The 23,731-nt window shown below is 40.3% G+C and overlaps 2 protein-coding genes across 4 annotated transcripts in view; one reads left to right on the plus strand and one right to left on the minus strand.

The window, feature by feature from the left end:
- The window catches only part of LOC111147189 (peroxisomal biogenesis factor 1), an 84,042-nt gene that overhangs the window by 39,710 nt on the left and 20,601 nt on the right, over positions 1-23,731 (minus strand). For 2 of the 3 annotated variants that reach the window (XM_022503083.1, XM_022503082.1), the window contains exons 1-6: positions 12,910-13,079; positions 8,285-8,428; positions 4,620-4,703; positions 4,098-4,212; positions 3,283-4,007; positions 1,814-1,933 (exon numbers count right to left, since the gene is read on the minus strand). In XM_022503083.1, the coding sequence (XP_022358791.1) occupies positions 1,814-1,933; positions 3,283-4,007; positions 4,098-4,212; positions 4,620-4,703; positions 8,285-8,428; positions 12,910-13,038 (1,317 nt within the window). In that variant the 5' untranslated portion in view covers positions 13,039-13,079. Of the gene's footprint in view, positions 1-1,813; positions 1,934-3,282; positions 4,008-4,097; positions 4,213-4,619; positions 4,704-8,284; positions 8,429-12,909; positions 13,080-23,435; positions 23,541-23,731 lie in introns of those variants that run through there. The other variant, XM_022503080.1, reaches the window with a different exon arrangement.
- LOC111147190 (RNA binding motif protein 48) lies at positions 13,363-20,740 on the plus strand. Its single transcript, XM_022503084.1, has 5 exons — positions 13,363-13,512; positions 14,185-14,375; positions 16,013-16,158; positions 17,828-18,396; positions 20,427-20,740. The coding sequence occupies exons 1-5, from the start codon at positions 13,402-13,404 to the stop codon at positions 20,511-20,513; spliced, it is 1,104 nt and encodes a 367-aa protein (XP_022358792.1). The 5' UTR covers positions 13,363-13,401; the 3' UTR covers positions 20,514-20,740.

The following is a 23,731-nucleotide window of genomic DNA, read 5'->3' on the forward strand; positions in this document are numbered from 1 at the left end:
AAAAAAAAAAAAAAAAAAAAAAAAAAGTCTCATGTTTTTTTCACAAGACCTAACTTTTGAAAAATATCAAGGTTAACTAAAAAGTTAAAACCAGAAATCACTGTGCTCCATTCTGCTAAGGCGTTAAATGTTCAGTTACATACTATTATGGAAATGGCATTTATTCTATTTGTTTTCCTCTTCTCCAGTACATCCATAGAAGTTGTCTTATCTGGGGTTTCATCAACTAGAAAGTTCTGTTAAAATGGTTCTTCCATGTTATAATGATCATCATGATCCAAAAGATTTAAAAGTATCATCTGAGGGGTGCCTGGGTGGCTCAGTGGGTTAAGCCTCTGCCTTCAGCTCAGGTCATGATCTCCGGGTCCTGGGATCGAGCCCCACATCAGGCTCTCTGCTCAGTGGGGAGCCTGCTTCCCCCTCTCTCTCTGCCTGCATCTCTGCCTACTTGTGATCTCTCTCTCCCTGTGTCAAATAAATAAAAAAAATATTTTTTTAAAAAAGTATCATCTAAATAATCAGAGAAGGATGAAATTGTGTCTGAAAGTTTTAAAACCTGTAACGCACTAATTTTTCTGTATCGTAGCTCTCTGGGAACTGGTAAACTAAACTGGCACAGGTGACAATTGCCTGTCAATGCATAGTCTAGCACTTTCCGGCTGCACTATTAATACTGAAACAACACAGGGAACATTTTTAAAAATTACATGGATGTAGCAAAAATATCTTTTAAAAGCCAAATTATCGGGGTACCTGGTGGCTCAGTCAGTGAAACATGCAAGTCTTGATCTTGGGGTCATGAGCTCGAGCCACACTTTGGGCACAGAGCTTAATGAAAAAAAAAAAAAAAGCCAAATTATCCATATTTGCATTGGCACAATATACATAATATGTGTGTTGTTTATTAAAGACTTCTCAGTTTCTCAAAAAGTTAAACAGAATTATGCAAAGATCCAGCAACTCAGATGCCTGAGTGGCTCAGCTGGTTAAGTGTCCATCTCTTGATTTTGGTTGAAGTCATGATCATAGGGTTGTGAGATCGAGCCCTACATTGGGCTCCAAGCTGGGCGTGGAGCCTGCTTAAGATTTCCTCCCCACCCCAACCCTCTGCCACCCAACTCTTTTTCTCTTTAAGAAAAAAAAAAAAAAAAAAGATATAGCAACTCAACTCCTAGGTATATACCTGAAAGAACTCAAAGCAGGGACTCAACAGATACTTCTACACTCATGTCCATAGCAGTGTCATTCACAATAGCCAAAAAGATGGAAGCAACCCACGGGTCTATCAACAGATGAATGGAGAAACAAAATGTGGTGTATGCATACAATGGAATATTATTTCACCATAAATAGGAATGAATATGTTCTACTACTTGGGACGAGCCTTAAAAGCATGTTAAGTGAAATAAACCAAATATTATAGACAAATATTATAGGATTCCACTTACATGAAATATATAGAATAAGCAAATTCATACACAGAATATAGATTATAGGTTACCAGGAGCTAGGAGAGGAGGGGATAGGGCATTATTGCTTAATGGGCACAGTTTCTGTTTGGGAGCTGGGAAAGTTTTGGAAACGGGGGTGGCGATGATTGCATATAATGAATGTAATTAATGCTGAACTGTACACACTTAAAAATGGTTAAAATAGCATTTCATTAGACATATTTTACCACAACATAATAAAACAAAGACTTCTTTGCCCTTCTAGCAAAAAGGAAAACAACATCTTTATTACATGGCTGAAGAAACTAGAAATTTTACATGACATGTAAAACAACTGTGATATAACATAAATTTGAACTCACTATATTTTCTCTAGGTTGTAGTTTTAGAGATCTTGGGATTTTAGGGGTAATTTCCACTGGAGTTATTCTGACTACTGCATGCATTTCTACATCTAGTCTCTTTCTCAGGTCATCTGGAATCTGAAATTTAAAAATAAAAAAATATATAAATATGTGCAAAACTTGCTTTAAAAAATAGTCCACAGCATACACATTGTTATTAACTTCTATGAATTCAGGTAAATTGATGGAAGTTGTCATGATTCATAAGAGTAACCAGATGGATATTCAGCCACTATCGTATCACAAACATTTCCATTTCCCCTCTTCGTTTCTTTCTTCCCACACCCTCTTCGGAATGAGATGCATCAACCTGGCTCTCTCAAGTCAAGCCTGCTTGGGGACCGCCACTCCTCGGGGCCCATGGCCGCCAACCTCTCAAGTGCAGCGGTAAGCGCGGACTCCTCACTGCCGTCTTACAAGGTCCCTAGGCCCCTACTTGGCACTTCTTCACCATGTCCTCACCATGTATTCAAGGAAAACAACGGTATTGCCACCAAATGGCAGAACCATTAACAGAAAAGAGAAGTGCTAACAAGTTCAGTGTTAGATGTTGAAGTGTAGTGTTGAAGATGCAGCTGATCTCCTAAACTAAAATAACGGGCCAGAATTTTACAGCCCAGAATTTTAGAAAATGATATAAGCTAAAGAAATGAAAACTTTGTAAGTTGCCAGCACAGAGGTCAGAGGTGAAACTGGCAATAAAAGAAATCTACAAAGGAGACCGCCTTGCTCTCCTATTTTTCTTCCCTGTCCAAATAATTTCCTCCCTTTATCACCATGAGGTCTGCCTTCACAATGGCTCAGATTAAGAAACAAACAAAAGGGGCTGGTGACTCGTTCCATATAAACTAAGCATTACTATCTGAGGCCAGGATGAGAAGGTGGACTCTGGTTGCCCTCCTCCCCTTCAGTCCCACAGTCAAAGAGCGGATTCCAGCAGGGTAAGCAGCTTCTGGCTACACTCCAAACCAGTGCCCCCTCACGCTATGGGTCTCTCCCTAACTGGGTACTGCCCCAACAAACAGCTAGTCCTGCCTTGGCTTTCGGGAACTGGGGAACAAACCTTCCACAGGTATTAAAGATGTGAGGCTTCGTAAGGCACCCCATGCTAAGTGTGAACTCGAAAGTCAGCCCACCTGGGTGTGACTCCTGGTTGTACCTACTGCGTGACCTCAGGCAAGCAATTTTGACCTCTCTGGGCCTGCATCTTATAGCTGTCCAAGTTTCCTTAACCAGGAAATACGCAACCTCCACCCGAACAAGGACTTTACCTTGCACTCAGAAATGGGTCCCTGCAGGGACTTTAGACACTCTTTCTTACTATACTGATTTCCACATTGTATATAAAACATTTTTCTAATTTGTAATTTGGAGAATTTCAAGCAACAGGAAATTGCTTTCTCCCTAATAGTACATTTTATACTAACCCAGACTTTCCCAAGATGAAGAGCTTCTACAGTTTTGGTGTATTTGGTGGCATTCTTCAATTCCTCAAGTCCATTCCAGACTACTTGCAGCACACAGGCCTTAGCCGCTTCCTGACTGCGGCCTGAGCTGATCGGTTTTTGATCTAGTGGTTCTAAGGTCTGCTTCTCTTTTTCAGGTGACAGGACATTTTGTTTGGTTTTACTTTGCTGTTGCTTTGGAGAAAATAGCTTAATTAGCTTTCCGTAGGTCACAGTAAAGCTGGGCTCCACATCAAAATACTCCTGGTCCCATGGAAATACATGAATGGCACAGTGTCTGTGAAACTCCGAAGTTGCTGTCGTGTTACACACACTGGGAGGCTGCGATTTACACACTCTGAAAATGTTGTCTAGAGGAACGACTTTGGATTGCATAATTTTGAATGCATTCATTTCAGTTAAACCCCAGGATAGCTCTGGCTTCTTCTCAGACCCAAAAGAAAAAATGCTTCCTATCATAGTCCATAAGGTTGGCATGGATGGGGAGTCAGCTGTCACCTCGGAATCCGTCTTACTAGACCCAGGGCCTGTCGATCCTTTTTGGTCTCCTCCATAATTATGAAATTTCCCCTGTGCATTATCTGCTTTTGAAAATGTATTCTCCTTGGCTTGGCGGGTCTTTGGCTGAATAAGGAGTGTAGTGTCAGTTTCCAGCCTTCCATAAGCAGCAGCTGGCATGAGTGCAACTGTGTGGAAAAGAAAGCTTCTTAGTACATGTTCACCTCTGCTATGGACTCGATGCTATGGTGTCGAACACAATGGAAAATAGCACCTACCAATTCGGATAAATACATAAGTTTGTTGATCAACCCAGACAGGAAAAACAGCTTTTGGAAAAACTATTCGAATCTGATCCAGAAGATGCTGTTCAAGGGAAGCAGCATGCAGCTCCTACAACCAACAAATAGAAAGATCTATTTACTTCACCTTTTGTCATTCCAGGTCTAGTAAGGAAATCATAATTCACTCTACTAACTCGAACCAACTCAGACTATATAATGTAGCTCAGAAAAGAGAACTTTAAAGACACTGATGTTTTGCCTTCCACTTATGAAATGATTAAACCACAGGGATAAGAGGCACAGCATGGGAAATGTAGTCCATGGTATCGTAATGGCATTGTCTGGTGACAGGTGGCGGCTACACTTGTGAGCATGGCGTGACGGACGGTGAATCACTATGTTGTACACGTGAATCTAATGTAACACTGTGTGTCAACTAGACTTCCATGCAAACCAACAACTATGCTGAAGTAGTTTAACGTTAAACTGGGCTAGTTCCCATTGTATTTTCTTTACCAGTATCTCCCAGTCATCTGCTGAGAGGGGTTCCACCTCAACTTGTTGACAAGATACCACACGGGAGCACAGCTTGAGAAACACCTGGAAAAAATGGAAAATGTAAAACTACTTTTAAAAGACTTTTTGTATCCCTAGGAAATGAGAAGTTCTCTTTAGGTAAGTAATTAGGTGTGAGCGAGTGAATGAGTGAGCGTGTGTGCCTCTATGTATTGTGTAGATCTCCACGGGACAAATAATTATTAAGCACTTATTCTTCGCTACGCCTTGATATACTCAACATTTAGGGAAAAAACTGTCTCACAACTAATTATAGGAAAAAGAAAATATATCCTAGCACAACATATGTTTTAAAAATTAAATTTAAAAATTAAAGATAAGGGGTGTCTGGGTGGCTCAGTCCATTAAACATCTGCCATTAGCTCAGGTCATGATCCCAGCATCCTGGGATCAAGCCCCAAATCTGGCTCCCTGCTCAGCGGGGAGCCTGCCTCTCCCTCTGCCTGCTGCTCCCCTAGCTTGTGCTCTCACTCGCTTTGTCAAATAAATAAATAAAATCTTTTTTAAAAATTTAAAGAATAATTAAAAGATTTAAAGATAAATGGGGTGCCTGGGTGGCTCAGTCAGTTAAACATCTGACTCTTGATCTCAACTCCAGTCTCAATCTCAGGGCTGTGAGTTCAGGCCCCATGTTGGGCTCTCCACTGGATGTGGAGCCTACTTTAAAAAATAATAATAACTGGAGTGCCTGGGTGGCTCAGTGGGTTAAGCCTCTACCTTCGACTCAGGTCATGATCTCAGGGTCCTGGGATCGAGTCCTGCATCAGGCTCTCTGCTCAGTGGGGAACCTGCTTCCCCCTCTCTCTTTGCCTGCCTGACTACCTGTGATCTCTCTCTGTCAAATAAATAAATAAAATCTTGGGGCACCTGGGTGGCTGAGTGGGTTAAAGCCTCTGCCTTCGGCTCAGGTCATGATCCCAGGGACCTGGGACTGAGCCCCACATCAGGCCCTCTGCTCAGCAGGGAGCCTGCTTCCTCCTCTCTCTCTGACTGCATCTCTGCCTACTTGTGATCTGTCAAATAAATAAATCTTTAAAAAATAAATAAATAAATAAATAAAATCTTTAAAAATAATAAATAACAAATAAATAAAGACAACCATTAACAAAAGAAAAATAATTAAAAAATGTAAGAAGATACAACAATGACATCAGGTCATGGCTGGATCTAATATATACATACTTTATTATTTCTAAAAGTTTTATGACTTAGTTTTATAACTAACCTCAAGCCATGGTGCTTCACGAAAAGTAAGAAAAAAATGTAGAGATGGAGATCAGAGCCAATTACTTACAAGTATAAACATTCACAGCTAGAAGTAAAGTAAAACAAATGTGCCCTCATTCCAGTCTATGGATATATATGAAATGCTAGCGTGTCTCAAGAAGTTGGACTCTCCCACCTTACTTTCTTCCCACTTTCTATACGCATTTCTGAGGATGGAGGAGTAAAACCCAAAGCCACCAAATATTACACGCGCCAGTGAACCAGCCCTTCCTTCTCTGCTTGTGGATTGGAGCTGAATTTCCCCAAAAGCCACTGTCAGTGAATCTTCCTACAGCATCTCCCACAGGCTCTATATGAAAAGAGTGATTGTGGGAAAGCACAAAGCAGCTCCCGCCCACCAAGAAGCTGGAATCCTGGGTGAGCCAGTCCACTTTGTTCATATTCTTTGGGAGACAGTGCCTTAGGCACAATACACAGAGAATCTGCAGGAAATCAGGTAAAAGTTCACTTTGAAGTAAAGAGGCATTAAAAACACACAAGACAGGGACGCCTGGGTGGTTCAGTCAGTTAAGCCGCTGCCTTCGGCTCAGGTCATGATCCCAGGGTCCTGGGATCGACTTCCGCATGGGGCTTCTTGCTCAGTGGGGAGCCTGCTTCTCCCTCTGCCTACTCTGCCTGCCGTTCCCCCTGCTTGTGCTCTCCCTCTTTCTCTGACAAACTAAATAAATAAAATCTTTGGAAAAAAAACACACATACACACAAGACTGTTTAGAGGCTGATGAAGACATCAAAGTTGGGAACAGGAAGCTGGTGTTTCCCACAGGGAAGGACTACATACTCGAAGAGAGTAGAACTTTAACTTGCTATACAATCCTGGGCAAAATCTTCTATCTCCTTAGGTTTGTAGAGCAAAGCACCAAAGTTAGTGATATCTGGGGTCGCTGTGGTGCTGAAGTTTTAAGATTCTACCAAAGATTTAGGGTAAGCAAAGGACTAATACGAGGCCTATGGATTTCTCATTAGTGGATTATTCTCATTATCAAAAACATTCATGAACAGAATTAGTCTGTGTTCAAAACAAGTTAAAAATATGTGACGCTGTGGGATCCTGTTGTGGGAACTGGTAATAGAATGCAGTTTAGCCCCATTTGTCAAAATTTTAAATGTACAGCCCCCAAGACTGCAATTCAACTTGTAGTATTTTACTCCACATATGCATACAAAGATGTTCAATGTATATTGTGTAATACATGGAGAGGTATCTCTGATATATTTTGTGGGGGTAAAAACTGCAGAAAATGTGTATGATCCCATTCTTTAAATCCTAAAGTTATACTGAGATCCCAACATACAGTACACACTCATTCTGAGGCTGGGGTTAAAGAAAGAGAAAAACATTTTTTTTTAAAAGATTTTATTTATTTATTTGACAGAGAGAGATCACAAGTAGCAGAGAGGCAGGCAGAGAGAGAGGGGGAAGCAGGCTCCCCGCTGAGCAGAGAGCCTGATGCGGGGCTCAATCCCAGGACCCTGGGATCATGACCAGAGCTGAAGGCAGAGGTTTTAACCCACTGAGCCACCCAGGCGCCCCAGAAAAACATTTTTTTACTTTCAATTGTAAAATACTTGTAATGAGTGTGTATTACTTCTGCAGTTTAAATATTTAGAAAGGAATAAATTGGTGAATACAATTAAATGAAAACATAGAAGTCCTTTAGCTTTGGGGTTTATAACCTAAGCACATTAAATCCATAGTCAAGACAAAAATAGAAAAATAACAACTCTTTTGTTGGATAGTTTTTTAAAAGCAAGTATGACCTTGGAAGTTAGAAGATTTGCCACAAACAAATTAAGTTCAATAACAATAAGTAGGGGCGCCTGGGTGGCGCAGTGGGTTAAGCCTCTGCCTTCAGCTCAGGTCATGATCTGAGGGTCCTGGAATCGAGCCCCACATCGGGCTCTCTGCTCAGCGGGAAGCCTGCTTCCCCCTCTCTCTCTGCCTGCCTCTCTGCCTACTTAGGATCTCTCTCGCTCTCTGTCAAATAAATAAACAAAATATTTTTTAAAAATAACAATAAGTAAAACTCAGTAATTCATAAAGCAAAAATAATTACACACAAACAAAATTAAAGAACTTGGAAAGTGAGTAATATACAACACAAAGTCAAGTAGGGAGCAGACTACAAGATAATGACTTAACAACAGTATATAGTTAACTCGAGTATGCTGGACTGGTTATAGCAGCACACAAGTTAGGTGTCATTTCGCCTCCTTAAAAAAAATCAATCTGAATAAAAAAACTAATCTGAACTTTTTCTTCCCATTGCCATACTGTACGACATTAGGAGAAAGTCATAGTCATCACATTTTGTACTTACCTGGTCCCCATTTGAGAGTCCAAGTTTCTGACCAACTTGTCTGTTAATTTCAGCCACATTTTCGCCTTGATCATTAAAATGCCTACCTTCCACCCAACTCAAGAATGCAGGCTGGTGACCCCAGGCTACTTCTATAGCTTGATTCTATTTATTCAAGAAGAAAGAGGGTGGGGAGAAGAAATAAGAAAGGAGGGGTGAGAGTCTTTATATGCTTTTCTGGATTCACATAAAAAATAAACTATGATTGCAACCCACACATACAAAAAGAGTTCTACAGATAGGTGATAGCTCTCTGTTGTGCACAGTAGAGCATTTAAAAAGCTATAATCGTTTCTGATAACCAAAGCTGGTGATGCTATGGGTGAAACCAATACCCTTGTTTTCTTATGATGGCATTATAAATTCATTCAACCATTCCAAAATTCAAAATGGCACTAGGTAGCCAATGAATTTACCTAAACTTTGAGCCATATATGTATTTGAGTACTTATTCTGGATTAATGGTTCAAAGAAGAAGAAAACCACACCAGAACATATCTCTGCAGTATTTTCTGTAACAGTGAAACTTATGACTTTCTTAAATATCTATCAACAGGGAAATTATTCAATAAGCTACAAATTTACTATTTTAGTAGAGCATGAGTCTATAAGTAGAAATATATCATGATCATTAAAACTGTAACTATTTATTAGAACACTAAATGTGCCTGGTAAAAGCACAAATGTTACAAAAACAAACAAACAAACACAAAGCTAGGTTCCTGTTCCTAGGGGTAATTATGGTTTATAGTTTCTTATGTACACTTCCAGAAATTTTATACTACACAGTTTCTTAAATAATTTTGAAAGTTTTACCACTATGGAATTCTAAGAACAAAAGTCAAAATATGAAATGTGTTCCCATTAAGAACAATTATATAAAATACATTAAGTTTGTGGCTAAGTACTAAAAAATAATGTTTTCTACGATTAAAGAACTACAAACTGATTATTGAAACCTTAAAAAAATATATAAACGTGGAAGGAAAAAAGGAATTACTGATATTCTCTCCACAAGACAACCACATGAACAATTTTGTCTATTTCTAGCTAATCCTGTTTTCTTTGCAAAATTTTTAAAATAGTTGTATATTATAGTCAGGATTTAGTATCCTTTTCCCCACTTAACATTGTATCATCAGCACTTGTAAACATATATCATTTTTTCAATAAAAAGTAAAGAATTCATTAATCAAAACTTACCATCTCAGGAAGTTTTAGTATTATTAAAGTCATTTATTTATATCAAAATAAATTCAATTATTAAATTCATTCATTTACATCAAATTTTACTACCTCAAAACTTGTTATAGGCCGCTTATTGTTTCTTTAAATAGGAAAGTTTTAAAGGATGTTGGAGCCACTTCTGAAGCAATATAATGTACTTTAAATTAGCTATGTTATTAAAATGTTATTAAAATTTTGTATAGAAGAAAGTCATTATGTACCACTTAGTTGTGTAATTTTTCCCACAATTCACAGAATAGGACAACTGCTCACCATGACAAGACCTTTCCACCAAGCACCGTGTGATAAAGTATACAGAGCCCTGGATTTGGAGTCAAATTCCAAATTACTGTCAGCTGTAATTGTGTCAGCTGAGGTTACAAGGGTGAAAATGACCAACCCCCGCCAGGTGCTTTCCACACTCTTTCACAAGAGTCTGTGGCATATAATCCAGATCAACTCCTGTTTCACAAGAAGAAGCTTTCAAAACCAGAGATGTTCAATAAGGAAATACAAAATACGCCCTGAAATATCAAAGAGGCAAATTCTACAACTCACTGGGAAAGGGGAAAATCAACTTCATCAAACAGAAAAAGTACTTCAATTACTCATTCGGTCAAAATGTAGTAACCAGGGGCACCTGGGTGGCTCAGTGGATTAAGCCGCTGCCTTCGGCTCAGGTCATGATCTCAGGGTCCTGGGATCAAGTCCCACATCGGGCTCTCTGCTCAGCAGGGTGCCTGCTTCCCTCCCTCTCTCTCTCTGCCTGCCTCTCCATCTACTTGTGATCTCTCTCTGTCAAATAAATAAATAAAATCTTTAAAAAAAAAAAATGTAGTAACCAGCACCATAGTCATAATATATATTCAGTTGGATTTGGTAAACCTTGCAGACTACTTGGAGTCCATTTTCATGTAAAACCTTTTCCACCTGAACCACAGAACCTCAGGTAAAAAGAAGAAACCAGCAGACTGGAAAGAAAGGAGCCCGCTTCTCCGGTCAATCAACAAATGACTGACTACGTGCTCTGGCCTATACCTGTGGTACCAGTATCACCTGGAGAGAATCAGGTGAAATCATGGGTTGTGAGGCCTTAGGACCGGCCAGATCCGAGGCCTGGGTTCTCCCCTGCTAACACAAAAGAAATGACAAGTCCTTATCTGTCCATTTCTGGATGGCGATTTAGGTTTGTCTGCATTCAGTGTGGACGGGAATCCTTTCCCCCATTTCAGCAATCACAGCAAGCACGGAGCCCAGTATACAGACAAAATAACTGAGTTAAGCAATGGTTCTCAACTGGGGGTGATTTCTGTTCCCCAGGAGACATCTGGCAATGTGTGGAGACACGTGGAGACTTTTTTTTGGACTATCACTACTGAAAAGGAGGTGTGCTACTGGCATCTAGTGGCTAAAGGTCAAAGATAATGTTGACTATTTTATAATACCAGCCACAGTCACCCACAACAAAAAATTATCCAGCCTAGAGCGCCAAGGTTAAAAAATCCCGAGTTAGGGGTGTCTGGGTGGCTCAGTGGGTTAAGCCTCTGCCTTCAGCTCAGGTCATGGTCTCAGGGTCCTGGGATCGAGCCCTGCATCGGGCTCTCTGCTCAGTGGGGAGCCTGCTTCCCCCTCTCTCTCTGCCTGCCTCTCTGCCTGCTTGTGATCTCTGTCAAATAAATAAATAAAATCTTTAAAAAAAAAAAAATCCCAAGTTAAGCCATCTATTGGGTATCCAGTCCTGAAATAGGGGCTTGGATAAGCCAATGATGACACCTGAGACACAAAGTACAAGCGAGATGTGTCACATAAACACAACAGTGAAGTTTTGAAAAGGAGACAAACGTGAGCAACCGAGAATTTGAAAGCTCGGCGGAGGAGGTAAGATTAAGCTCAGCTTTTGAAGGCATGAAATGAAGAAAAAGGTTTTGGGGAGAAAGAATAGCAAGAGTAAGAGTACAGAAGTAGGAAGTTGCTAGGTTATGAAAGAAACAGTGAGAAGGCCGGTCTGGATGCTGCATAGTAAGTGAGAGACAAGAGGACAAATTACCTGGAAATGGTACCTGCCTAGGAGTGCTAGTTTCCTAACTTGCGAAAGTACAGAAATGACCTAGATGCCCCAGGTCCCTTTTGCCATCAACGTTCTATAATTCTATAATAGGAGGGCTCAATTCTTGTGTATCCAAGTAGCCCAAAGATAGATTTTTTTTTTTTAATTACAGATGCCTAAATCACTCCCCAGGATTCTGATTCAAGAAGTCTGAGGAAGGACCAGAACACTGGTATTTTGAAAAACTTAAAGGTAAATCTGACACAGGCCAGGAAACTATTTTTCTGACCCTCTTCCCATTACAGCATTGTAGGTATTATGTCCTCTATGCTTCAGCCCAAATAAAATAATTCAACACATTAACTCCCAACTTATGACTTTCTGCTTTAATAATTACCTATGCCTTCTAAGCCAATAATTCTAGGGTAAAAAATATCTAGAAAAACAGTTCCGGAAAAGTAAAGTGGAAAGGTAGGGTACTAAAATTACTGTAAATTCTTAAATATTTCCTGCATGATTAGCCAGTAGTGGGTACTATGCATCCAGGATTTCAAGTATTCTATCCCTTTGCCAGCATACGCATATCAAACTCATAAGACTATGTGCCTCTATTTCTAGTAAGAAAATGAGGATGTTGTACCTCCTTTAATTAATAATTAAAAGGGTAACTGACCAGAGAGGTTCAAATAGTCCTACCTATGTACTTCCAAATATGCATAATTCTACTGCACATTTCTGGTACACCTCAGAACTGTTCCAAGCATCGGCGACACAGGGAAGAACCTTATTTTATTAAACGACCCCGCTCGTGGGACACGGTGCTCAGTTCCTGTTAACATACCCTGTTAACCTACAGGGACTCTGCAAACCAAATCTGGCCCTCCCTCTAGAGGCCGGGACCGCAGCCATGCAGGCATCTGAAAATCACTAGCAAGAAAAACATTTTTTTTTTAATAAAAATAAAAATTAGAGACTTCCAGGAGCTTTTCCAAACTGGAGAAATATTTCTGAATGCAGACGTAAATATCGGGATGTTTAAAAGCCCAGTCTCACCAAGTGAAAACACCTGAAACAGGGCAAGTTAAAGGCCCAGGGCTGCACTAGACGTGGTGTGGGCTGCAGAGCCTGCCCTCCCCGGCCTTACCCTCGAAGGGCCCTCAGTCTGGCCTCTGAACGGCTCGGTGGCGACCCAGACCGGACAGGCTTGAGGGCCGCCGCGTCCCTAAAAGGTCTTGGCCCGGTCCGACCCCAGGCTGTCAACCGGGTGTCGCGAGTCTGGGTTGCGAGCCGCCGTCCAGGGCTGGCGCATTACCTGTAGCAGGTGCAGCTGGGCCACGAGGCGCCGGGGCAAGTGGAGGAAGCAGTCGCGGGCGTTGGTGAAAACCACAGTCACCGCTACCCCACCACCCTCTGCACCCGCCAGGCGATCGGTGCCCCACATAGTAGACAAGCGAGGACCACCCCCCAGCCGTCCACTTAAGCGGACGCTGGCCACTGAGCAGACCGAGGGCGTCGGAGCCAGAGAAGATCGATCGACCCCGCCCCCTGCGGCCACGCCCCTCTCGCCGCGCGCGCCGGGACGAGAAGGGACAGGCAAAGGGCTCGAGCTCTCCGAGGTCTCTCCGCCAGGCCGCTGGAGGGCGGCACCTCGTTCACCGAAGTCTCACTCACAGGAAACGATGCCAGACGCTGTCGATTCTCCAGCCAGTCCTGGCACTCCTTGACCCATCTCCCTCTCTTATTGGGTGAACAGGAGTTAGGCGAGACGGATGTTGACGTTTTTGCAAGGGCCGGAATAGGCAAGATGGCGTCGAGTGGCGGCGAACTTGGAGGTGTATTTGATCACCACGTTCAGAGGGCTGTATGCGACACGCGAGCCAAGTATCGGGAGGGGCGGCGGCCTCGTGCTGTCAGGGTAAAGTGATTTTGGTTTCATTCACTATTGCTGATAGCTTTATCTTAGCTCTAGCGCCACATGCCCACTTTATGTAATAAAGGCTTGGAGGGCTGCGGTCCTCTCCATCAGTCATTAGAGATGGGTATGAGAAACTGGTACTCGGTGGCCAAAAATTCTCACGAACTCCCTTTGGTCAACTGCTGTAACGTCAGCTCCGGAAGGACAGGGCTTTATTTTAGTCATTGTATCTTCCGTGTTTACAGTAGCTCTTGGCGCAGGGTAAGCACTCAATTTTTGTTCTCTCTCTCTAGTAACTTCTTCTGAGCCAACTTCTGTAAAATATGTCGATTGAAGAGTGTTTTAATTAGAGGCCGTCACCGGAAGGGGTGAATTCTTTATTTATTTATTTATTTTTTTGCATACCGGCTGAACAGAATGTTTCTTCTTTCCAGAGTTCTTAAGTTTTTTATTTTAATTCCAGTATAGTTAACGTAGTGTTATATATTAGTTTCAGGTGTACCATATAGTGACTCAGCAATTCTATCTGAGCACATTACTTGGTGCTCAGCATGGTAAGTGTAGTTTTTAATCCCTGAGTTTGTTTTTTTTTTTGTTTTTTTTTTTTTTTTTTAAATAGAAGATATGTCTTAGGCTTATTTGGAAGATACATCTTTATGTGTTTTCTCTTAGGTATATACAATCAATTTGGAATCTCGGTACTTGTTAATACAAGGAGTTCCTGCAGTGGGAGCAATGAAGGAATTAGTTGAGCGATTTGCTCTATATGGTGCAATTGAACAGTATAATCCTCTAGATGAATACCCAGCAGAAGACTTTACAGAAGTTTATCTTATTAAATTTATGAACTTACAAAGTGCAAGGTAATGTGCAAGTTAAGCATAAGTTTCATTTCCTCCATTCCCACTGCTATCACTTTGGCCCCAGTTGTCCCTCATTCATACCTGAATTACTGAATCATCTAACATGGCCCTATATTATTTTTATCTTACTCCAGTCTTAAATGTCATTCCCATGCTTAACAGCCTTTGATCATGTATTGTCATAGATTAAAAACTGGGTTTGGGTAAGTTTTCGAACTCCACTGCTTACTAGCATCATGACTTTGGACAAGTTATTTAATCTAAGTAAGGCTGGTTTTTTTCTATTCTGCGAAATATGTATGGTAAAAGGACCTACCTTGGGGGTTGTGTGAGGATGGTATAAGATAATCGATGTAAAGGGGCTAAATGTAGTGCCTCCTATGTTCGGAATGCAGTGAACATTAGCTGTTGAAGTTCTTAATGTTCTGTACCTTTGTGAATTGACTCAACCTTTTCCAGCTTTCTGTTAACAGAAACTCTGCTTCAGTAAGGCTGAAGTATGAAATGCCTTACTAGTTTTCTGTTGACCCCAGTCTTGTCATTAATTCTCTCCAAGACCCATCCTTCTTTGGCTGTTACCATTCATTTTTTCTTTTCTCTCTCTCTTTTTAAAAAAAAAATTATTTTTGAGTAATCTCTACACCCAGTGTGGGGCTCAAACTTATAACCCCGAGATCAAGACTCACATGGCCTACTGACTTAGCTAACCAGGCACCCCACCATTCATCTTGTCTTTCTGTACTATGAATAGGATTTGCAGTCTGCCACAAAAGCACTTGTTTAAGTTGTTCTCTGTTTGCTCTCATATGTAATCTCACTTTCCCTAATCAACTTGCCTGCCCCTCATGGTTAGGGAAACATATTTTCTAGAGCTTTTGCATCTTCCAGAGCACATAGTACAGTAGGCTGTGAAGTTCAACATCTCAGTTTGAATCGTAGCTCCACAAACTAGTGTGAGCATGGCTGTTATAAATGTCCCCAGGCCTCATGTCATCATATGGTTTTTATGAAATGTTAATTCACTTAGGATACTACCTGGTGCATGGTAAAATCTCAGTAAGTATTTTTATCATTATCCCTGGGCACCGAAGTACTTAAATATTTATTGTAGCTTAAGTCCTGGCCACTCATATATATTAAGTATTTGTTGAATATTATCCTCTACTTTTTCATGGATTAGTTATGTATTCAATATTTAATTATTGAAGATTTTTATGATTACAATATTTATTAATTTTTATGTATGAATTCCATTGTGCTGAAAAGGCTAAATTTGGTATGAGCTGACTCTTAAGGGCCACTTAACACAGAGAAATCTCTGTTTCACAACCACAGATTATGTACCTCAGGTTAACTGGTGGCTCCTTAGTTAATTAAAGGGAGTCAGGTTATGTGTGGATGACTTAGCTCAAAAACTGTTAGCACTATAGGGAGAGGGGATGAAAGGCTTGAAAAGTATGCACCAGATCAGTAGAGTCAATACCATCCACAAGCAGCACATCTTAACTCCCAGACAAGAGGATGTGTATACACATAGCAAAACCTGAATGTTGCTCTTTAGACCAGTGCATTGTATACTAGTTCGGCTTTCATCCTAAGTAAATCAAGATTAATAAACCATGCTGTTTTCTGTTTAGGACAGCCAAGAGAAAAATGGATGAACAGAGTTTCTTTGGTGGATTGCTTCATGTGTGCTATGCTCCAGAATTTGAAACAGTTGAAGAAACTAGAAAAAAATTACAGGAGAGAAAGGTTTATATAGCAAGAACTACTAAAAATAAAGGTATGGAAAGCCAGTTACTGAACACCACCTATGTGTCAGGCACTCTGCTAGGTATATCATCGTGGAGCTCCCAGTCCAGTGGGAAGAGAGGCAGATAAATGATCACAATATTCAGTAACTGTAAACTGCAGGATTCTGGGCAACACTCTTAAGTAATCTGGGCTGAAAAAGGAGAGATGTTGGCATGTGAAAGAGTTCCTACAGGTTGAGAGAGGTCGCTGAGTTTTGAAGGATAAGTAGACATTACTCAGATGGGAGGGTAGGCCAAGTAGCATGAATAAATGAGCATCATGCTTCGGAAGGAACATGAATAGTACAGGATAACCACAGCACAGGGGCTACAGTGAGAAATAAAGATTAGAGAAGAGAACAGGAACTGAATCATGTAGGGCTTTATATCCCATGCTAAGGAATTAAGGCTTGACCAAAGGCAGTGAGAAACAATTATGATTTGCAGACTAGTTACCAACTGCTAATCTAAAACTGCTGAACATGGAAAAGTTCCACTTTTGACCAGCAGCTGGCCACATGGCCCATATTCCCAACTGGGTTTCCCTAGACACAAATTCCAGGTGCCTGGAATAGAGTCATGGGATCTGGTACAAGGATTGTAGGAACAGAGCACTCAGAATTGGACTAAAATAATGTGTGTGGTCTGAAATCTGAATGATACTGGAGGCTCAGATTGCCAAGTTTCCACCATTCAATTAAAAGACAAAGTCAGAGGTGCCTGGGTGGCTCAGTGGGTTAAAGCCTCTGCCTTCGGCTCAGGTCATGATCCCAGGGTCCTGGGATCGAGCCCCGCATGGGGCTCTCTGCTCAGCAGGGAGCCTGCTTCTACCTCTATTTGCCTGCCTCTCTGCCTACTTGTGATCTCTGCCTGTCAAATAAATAAAATCTTTTAAAAAAATAAAAATAAAAGACAAAGTCAATGTCCATACAGTTACTGAATATGAGGAGATTTTGACTGGAGAGGTGACATGTGGCAGAGGTGAAGAGAGAAATAAGGTGGGAAGACTCTTGGAAAAACTCACCTGAAAATTTGGCAAGAGAGCTATTGAGCGTTCCTGGTCATTAGTAGACACTGAACATTAACCTGTGGTGCATGTGAATAGCTCCCAGAAAACTTCTAGGGTTGTGTGGCAAATAAAATGACAAAATATGGGTCCCGCGTATTGCCACTTTTAAAAACTAACAAACAAGCTAAGCAGCATGATACATTCATATAGCAGAATACTCCGAAGCTGGGGGAAAAAAGCATTCTATGTGATGACCTAGAAAAAGCCTCTAAGATCCCCAGTTAAGTGGAAAATGCAAAGGTGCAGAGAAATGGGTATTATGGGGGAAAAAGAGGAGTAAGTGGGAGGAGGTAGAATAAGACATACTGGACAGATAAATAAGAAAGTAGGAATAGGGATTACTTATGGAGGAGTGGAAACCAGGCATATGGGGAGCAAAGAGAGTGAAGCTTGACACTAATATACTCTTTGTCCTTTTTAGCTTTTAAACACATGATGGTATTACCTGCTCAAGAAATAAATTTTTCAGGGTAGCATTTGTTAACCTTTTAAAGTGATGTTTGTTTTTAAAAGTGGACATTTGCAAATGATGAAAACAAATGAACCGTTTCTTTTTCCTCTTCTCTAACCTTTTAAATTGTAATATTAAGATCATTACATGACGAAGAAGAAACTGGTTACAGAGCTTAAAGACACAAAAGATTTTAGACAGGACTTCCATTCAAGGACATCTGGACCTTGTGCAGCCACACTGAACACTTCTACTGGCAACTCCGATCCTTGTCTTCCTTATTCTTGTGAATTGCCTTTATGTTATTTTTCCTCAAAATGTGCGTGTTCGTCAGGGGAACATATGGGCTGGGCATCAGACTCCTCTCGGGATGGTAGAAACCGTGCTCAAACAGTGGAGCATTGTATGCACAATGACTCTTCACAGAAGATACAAATGAAACCTTTTAAAAATTCGTTGGCCTGCCCTGATGCACAGAAGGCTACTACTTCTTCAGAGGCAGTTGACAGATTTATGCCTAGGACAACACAGCTGCAGGAGCGGAAAAGAAGAAGAGAAGATGATCGTAAAGTTGGAACTTTTCTCGGAACAAGCACGAGTAGTAATGAGGTTATGATTGGGCCTCTGTTACCTCACATACCTAAAGTGGACATGCATGACGACTCGTTGAATACAACAGCGAATTTAATTCGGAATAAACTTCAAGAGGTAAGATCATTTTTAAAAACTGTTTTAAGGGGCGCCTGGGTGGCTCAGTGGGTTAAAGTCTCTGCCTTCGGCTCTGGTCATGATCCTGGGGTCCTGGGATTGAGCCCCACATCGGGCTCTCTGCTCGGCGGGGAGCCTGCTTCCTCCTCTGTCTCTGCCTGCCTCTCTGCCTACTTGGGATCTCGGTCTGTCAAATAAATGAATAAATAAATCTTTTTAAAAAATTAAAAAATAAAAAATTAACAAAAAAAAACTGTTTTAAGAGTTTGGTCATAGGACTAACAACTAAATGGAGATTTGTGGCGACTAAAGTATTGTCATTTTTTTTTTTCATTTTCAGCTTTTTGATGTATTTTTCTACAGTTCTCTGTTGAGTTAACTGAATCTAACAGAAATGTACATGCTTTGATGTCATTAATCCTCGCTTTAAACTATGAACAGAACATACAGATCTAAAATATAAAAGCAGTGGTTTCAGTCAGTGACGTCAGCCTGTGAGAGTGGAGCCCAGGCCCTCCCTTTTTAAAGGTCCCCAGATGGTTCTGTTATGAGCCAAAGTACAGAACTGTTGTGTTGAAGGAAAATTATTACAACTTACTTTCCTCAAGTTCAAAGTTAATACAAATTACATCAAATTAAAATGCTTTTTGCTTCTTTGATAAAAGTAGCCATAGAATAGGGCCAGATTTCTAAAGACTAGGCCCTAAGGTCTGCATTTGAAAATGTCAACTTCTTAAGTAGAGTACAACTTGACTGTGCTACTTAAGTAGTAATTTCTTTCCATGTTATTTAATCATTTTCCATTTTCTGAACACAAATGAAAGAAAGCTAACATTTGAATTAGCTTTTGAAAGATACCTTTTCATAGGGCAAACCCTTTAGAAATCTAACTAAGGGAGAAAGACCATTGTCCTAAACTTGAAGCCTGAGGTTCAGAAAGTGCTTTTCATGCAGCTGTACATGTATTTTACTGTGTGATGAAGGGGAATCTAAGGTGGCTTAATTTATGTCTATTTATTTTACCTGAAAACTATTATCTGACTAAGGGTGAGGGCTTATTTTAAAATAATAAAAATCTGTGAACACAATTTCCATGCTTAAGCCTCTTAAAATTTTTTAGTTATGCTAGCCCCCCTCTTTCCTTCAGATAGAGTTGATCTGAGGCATAGATACAGATACATAACTCTCTCAGCCAGAGCTGACTGTATTTTCAAGGAAAAAGTTGTTAGGGGATGCCTGGGTGGTTCAGTTGGTTAGCATCTGCCTTCAGCTCAGGTCCCAGGGTCCTGGGATGAGTCTCGTATGGGGCTCCCTGCTCAGCGGAGCCTGCTTTTCTCTCTGCCTGCACACGTGCCCATGCTGTGTCACTCGTGCACACTCTCTTTCTGACAAATAAATAAAATCTCAAAAAAAAAAAAAAAAAAAAGTTCGTAGGCCCAGATCCTAGGTAAGGAAACAGTAGGACAACAAAATTGAGAAATACTGACTACAACTTACTATAGTTTCTAATAATTGTGCATTTAAATCAAGACTGTTATACTCTGCTTTAACACATTGTCACTCTTTTTCTGATGGTGTGTTTGGTTTCACTTCCCTAGGAAATTGAGGATTATACCATTTTCTGCTTATTTCTCCAAATTTCTTATCTCCCCCCTCAAGGCTCCATGTCTCTAAATACATCAGATGTTATTAGTGTTTCAAGTTATGCAGAATCAGGATGTCTGTCTGTATCTATAAGATAGCAAATGACTTCAGATCTATAAAGGATTGTTAAGAGTATGTATTTACTTTTCTCCCAATTTTTGTTTTTTCTCATTAAATGGCTTTAGAAATTTTACTCCCATCAGTGTTTGGACAGAAAACCTTGCCCTGTGCCTAGATCGTAGGCTGTACCCTGAAATTGGGCACACCCTGCCTCAAACCTGATGGCAAGAATTGGACTATTAGATGTATATCCTACCTCTTCTAATCGTTTACTTATTTTTGTACTACAAAAACTAAGTTTTGGTGGTTCTCTTTTTTTAAACTAGGTCATTTCATCTGTGCCCAAACCTCTAGAAGACGAGCTGGAAGATGTGCGTACAAGTCGTTCATTAAAGCAAAGAAGAAGAATATAGACTGCCAGCAGCCAGTTATGTTTCTGTGGTTCTGTTAACTTTTTATTTCTAGCCTGTCACTTTAATTGTTGAAGAGATTGTACTGCTGGTATTTTTTAATGCACTTCTCTTTATAATATTATTCAAGCTACTTATCTAATAAAATTTCATCTTTTAAAATTAGGTTGTCATAGACAAAGTACATGTCAGCCAAATATGTTCCTTAAAAAAAACAAAACTAAACTTTTCCAGGAGCTCCACCCAGTGACTTTGGTTGCATCTTATTGGCTAGAAGTGGGCTCCTGGCCATTCCTAACTCGGGAGGTCTGGCGTGATGAATGTTTCGGTTTCCAACTTCTGTGGATGAGGGAGAAAGAGAAAAGAGGATTGTGAAAGGCTTATTCACAGTATTTGCCACAAGAACCAAGCTTGTTGGCTAACTTAAAGAATAAAATTAGTTTATCATTACTTATTATAGGTGTTATTTTGATCATACTTAATATTACAGAAACTGAGGACACCTGTGAAGCTCAGCTGATTAAGGGTTTGCCTTAATCAGGTCATGACCTCGGGGTCCTAGGATTGAGTCCCACATTGGGCTCCCTGCTCATTGGGGAGCCTGCTTCTCCCTCTGCCTGCCGCTGCCCCTGTCTGTGCTCTTTCTTTCTGACAAATAAATGTTAAAAAAAAAAAAAAATTTTCAGGAACCGTTCTTTTAGTATTACTTCCCACGTGGCAGTAGTTCTATGTAAATGAAGTGAAAGATAAAAACTTTACAATGCAAATAAGGATAGGCAGTCGGGATCTGTTTCTGATTTTAATACAAGTATTGAGTGATTCACATTCAAAAACTAGAAGTCAGGATGTGTCTGAATGCCAGGGCTTCAAAATCAATACAATTCTGTAAAGTAAAAAAGATAAACTATTAGAACAAAGCTGAAATTAGAAGCCTACATTCTTCAGTTCACGTCTAAGAAGAATGTGCCTATCTATGGCAGAAATGAATCACTGTATTTGTAAATGCTAGGTCACTAACCACTACTTTTAGCATACCCACATTGCTTTTCCCGGCAGTGAACCACGTAATTGGAAATTGAAACAAGTGTGTTCAGGCTGTTTCCAATTTTTTTTTTTTTTTTAACCGATAAAAAGAACTTGAGAAGACCCATACCAAATGGTGGTCTGTTTTTCTTTTCTCTCTCTTGCCTGTTGGATTGAATTTGAATATACCAGTTAAGAAGGTTCATCACCAGTTATGACCTACTGATACAAACTTGCTGGGATCGCTCCAAGTGCTAGATGGTATTAAAAGAAGCTGCAAGCAAGGGGTTTGGCCTTACTTCTTGTAAGGTAATTAGATACTTTTCTCTGCTGAACTCACAGGTAAAAGACACATTAGACACCCAAGCATAGAATTGGAAAGAGCAAGTTACTGTCTAGAACACGCTTCTCAGACATTAAGATGGTATGACTCTACTTCAGGGTCTTATTAAAATGCAGATTCTGATGGTAGTGGCCAGGAGCTGGTGGGTGGTAGGAATGCAGAATTGTTTATAGAATTTCATTTTTGCAAGATGAGTTTTGGAGATTGTATGACATTGTGAATGTACCTGACATTACTGAACTCTGTGTTTGTAATTGGTTAAGATGATATGTTTTATGTTGGATGTATTTTACCACAATTGAAAAAAAAACCCTCTGGGGAGAATTTTTAAATTCTTAAAGGGAGGAGCTGCTCAATGGGTTCTGTGTTGTTGAATGGATTTCTGATCTTTTCAGGATCTTTTCATGACCGTGGAGGCTAGCATGCCTCCCCATCCCCACCAACGTGCACAGTATTTGACCACAATAGGGGAAAGAAAGAAGAGCCTTCACTGTGTCAAGCATTGAAGGAATGGAAGAGGAAGGAAGGAAGGAAGAAAGGAAAAAGGAAAAGGAGAGGGAAAGGAAAAAGAGGGAAGGGAAAAGGAGAGGGGAAGGAAGAAAAGAAAGACAAGATTCTGAGGAATTTGGTGTGGGGTGTGGCCTGAGATTCTAGATTTCTCACAAGTTAGTAGGTGACACCATTGTTGCTCATGCACAGATTACACTGAGTAGCAAGGCTCTTGATAACTGGGCTGCTGAATTCTGGGAGCAACTGAAGAACTGTTGGGTGTTCCATCTGACCTAAGTAGTCACTCCATTCCAGTCCACTCTATACTGTTTGTCCCATCAGTCCCAAAATGAGAAGTCTGCCTTTCACACATTGCATTTTACTACATATTTCCAGGCAGAGTTAAAATGTGGGCATAAATGGGACAAGTTAGAGAAATATGCTGAGATAGCTCAGGAGAGCTTAACATTATGCAAGTTCATCCTCAAAGTTGCCATCCAAATTACTACCAAAAAAATATTTCTACAGGTTTGCAAAGAAGTTGATCAGAGAAAGAATTAAAGGAAATATTAATGTGTCAAATAAATTATTAGGCTGGCTTTTCTGGCTCAGAAAATTTTTGTCAAATTCATACATGAAAAACCTTCATGAGAACAAATTCTGTAAAGTACTTTAAATATGTCCAAGATTTTTAAAACGTAATTATTCTCATTGTTTGACAACATTTGGGTTGAAATAGACCAAGTTTTGTCCTATCAGTTACTGAATACACTATTCAGTGTTCTATCCCTTAAGCAAGCCAATATGCCCTAGTTTTCTTTGGGAAAATAACAACATACACGAAACCAGGAATTGTGTATAGGTAAAGATGTTACAAGCTCAAAAAGTCTGTTGAATATAATAAATAGCCACCATGGTTGGGCCCCAAAACATGAGGATGAAGCCGAGACCCTCATGGTTGCCTGAATTTCAGCAGTGGGCCAAAGCCCCTACAGAGGTGAGTTGTCTAAAAAGTATTATGTTCTGATCCCTTAGAATTTTCTCTTAATTTTGAGCTGTTGACACTGTACCTTTGCTTCTGGTAAACATGGTCCAAACACCTCCAACAAAAGTCTCTCTTCTTTTACTGCTTTTTCAAAGTCTGCAAAAGATATCTTGCCATCGTTGTCATAATCCTAGAGAGGAAGGTGAATTCTCGATAAATGATGGTTTTTAATTTTGCATAGAAAATAACACGTTGCCAAGTAAAACTATTCGTTTGCAATTCTGCCGGCACTACTTATTTATCAAGGCTACTTACTTTATTCCTGTAAATCTGTTTGTAATACCTGGTCTTACAGGTATTAATACCTGGCTGAATGTTTGT

This window comes from Enhydra lutris, unplaced genomic scaffold, assembly GCF_002288905.1.
Source record: "Enhydra lutris kenyoni isolate GAN:26980312 unplaced genomic scaffold, ASM228890v2 scaffoldscaffold16, whole genome shotgun sequence".
Lineage (NCBI taxonomy): Eukaryota > Metazoa > Chordata > Mammalia > Carnivora > Mustelidae > Enhydra > Enhydra lutris.

What these genes read in the sequence shown, in the direction of transcription:
- LOC111147190 (XM_022503084.1), top strand. Translation starts at nt 13,402, where the DNA reads ATGGCGTCGAGTGGCGGCGAACTTGGAGGTGTATTTGATCACCACGTT. An exon ending in GGCGGCCTCGTGCTGTCAGG is followed by an intron (nt 13,513 to 14,184) that starts GTAAAGTGATTT and finishes GTTTTCTCTTAG; the next exon opens with GTATATACAATCAATTTGGA. An exon ending in ATGAACTTACAAAGTGCAAG is followed by an intron (nt 14,376 to 16,012) that starts GTAATGTGCAAG and finishes TTTTCTGTTTAG; the next exon opens with GACAGCCAAGAGAAAAATGG.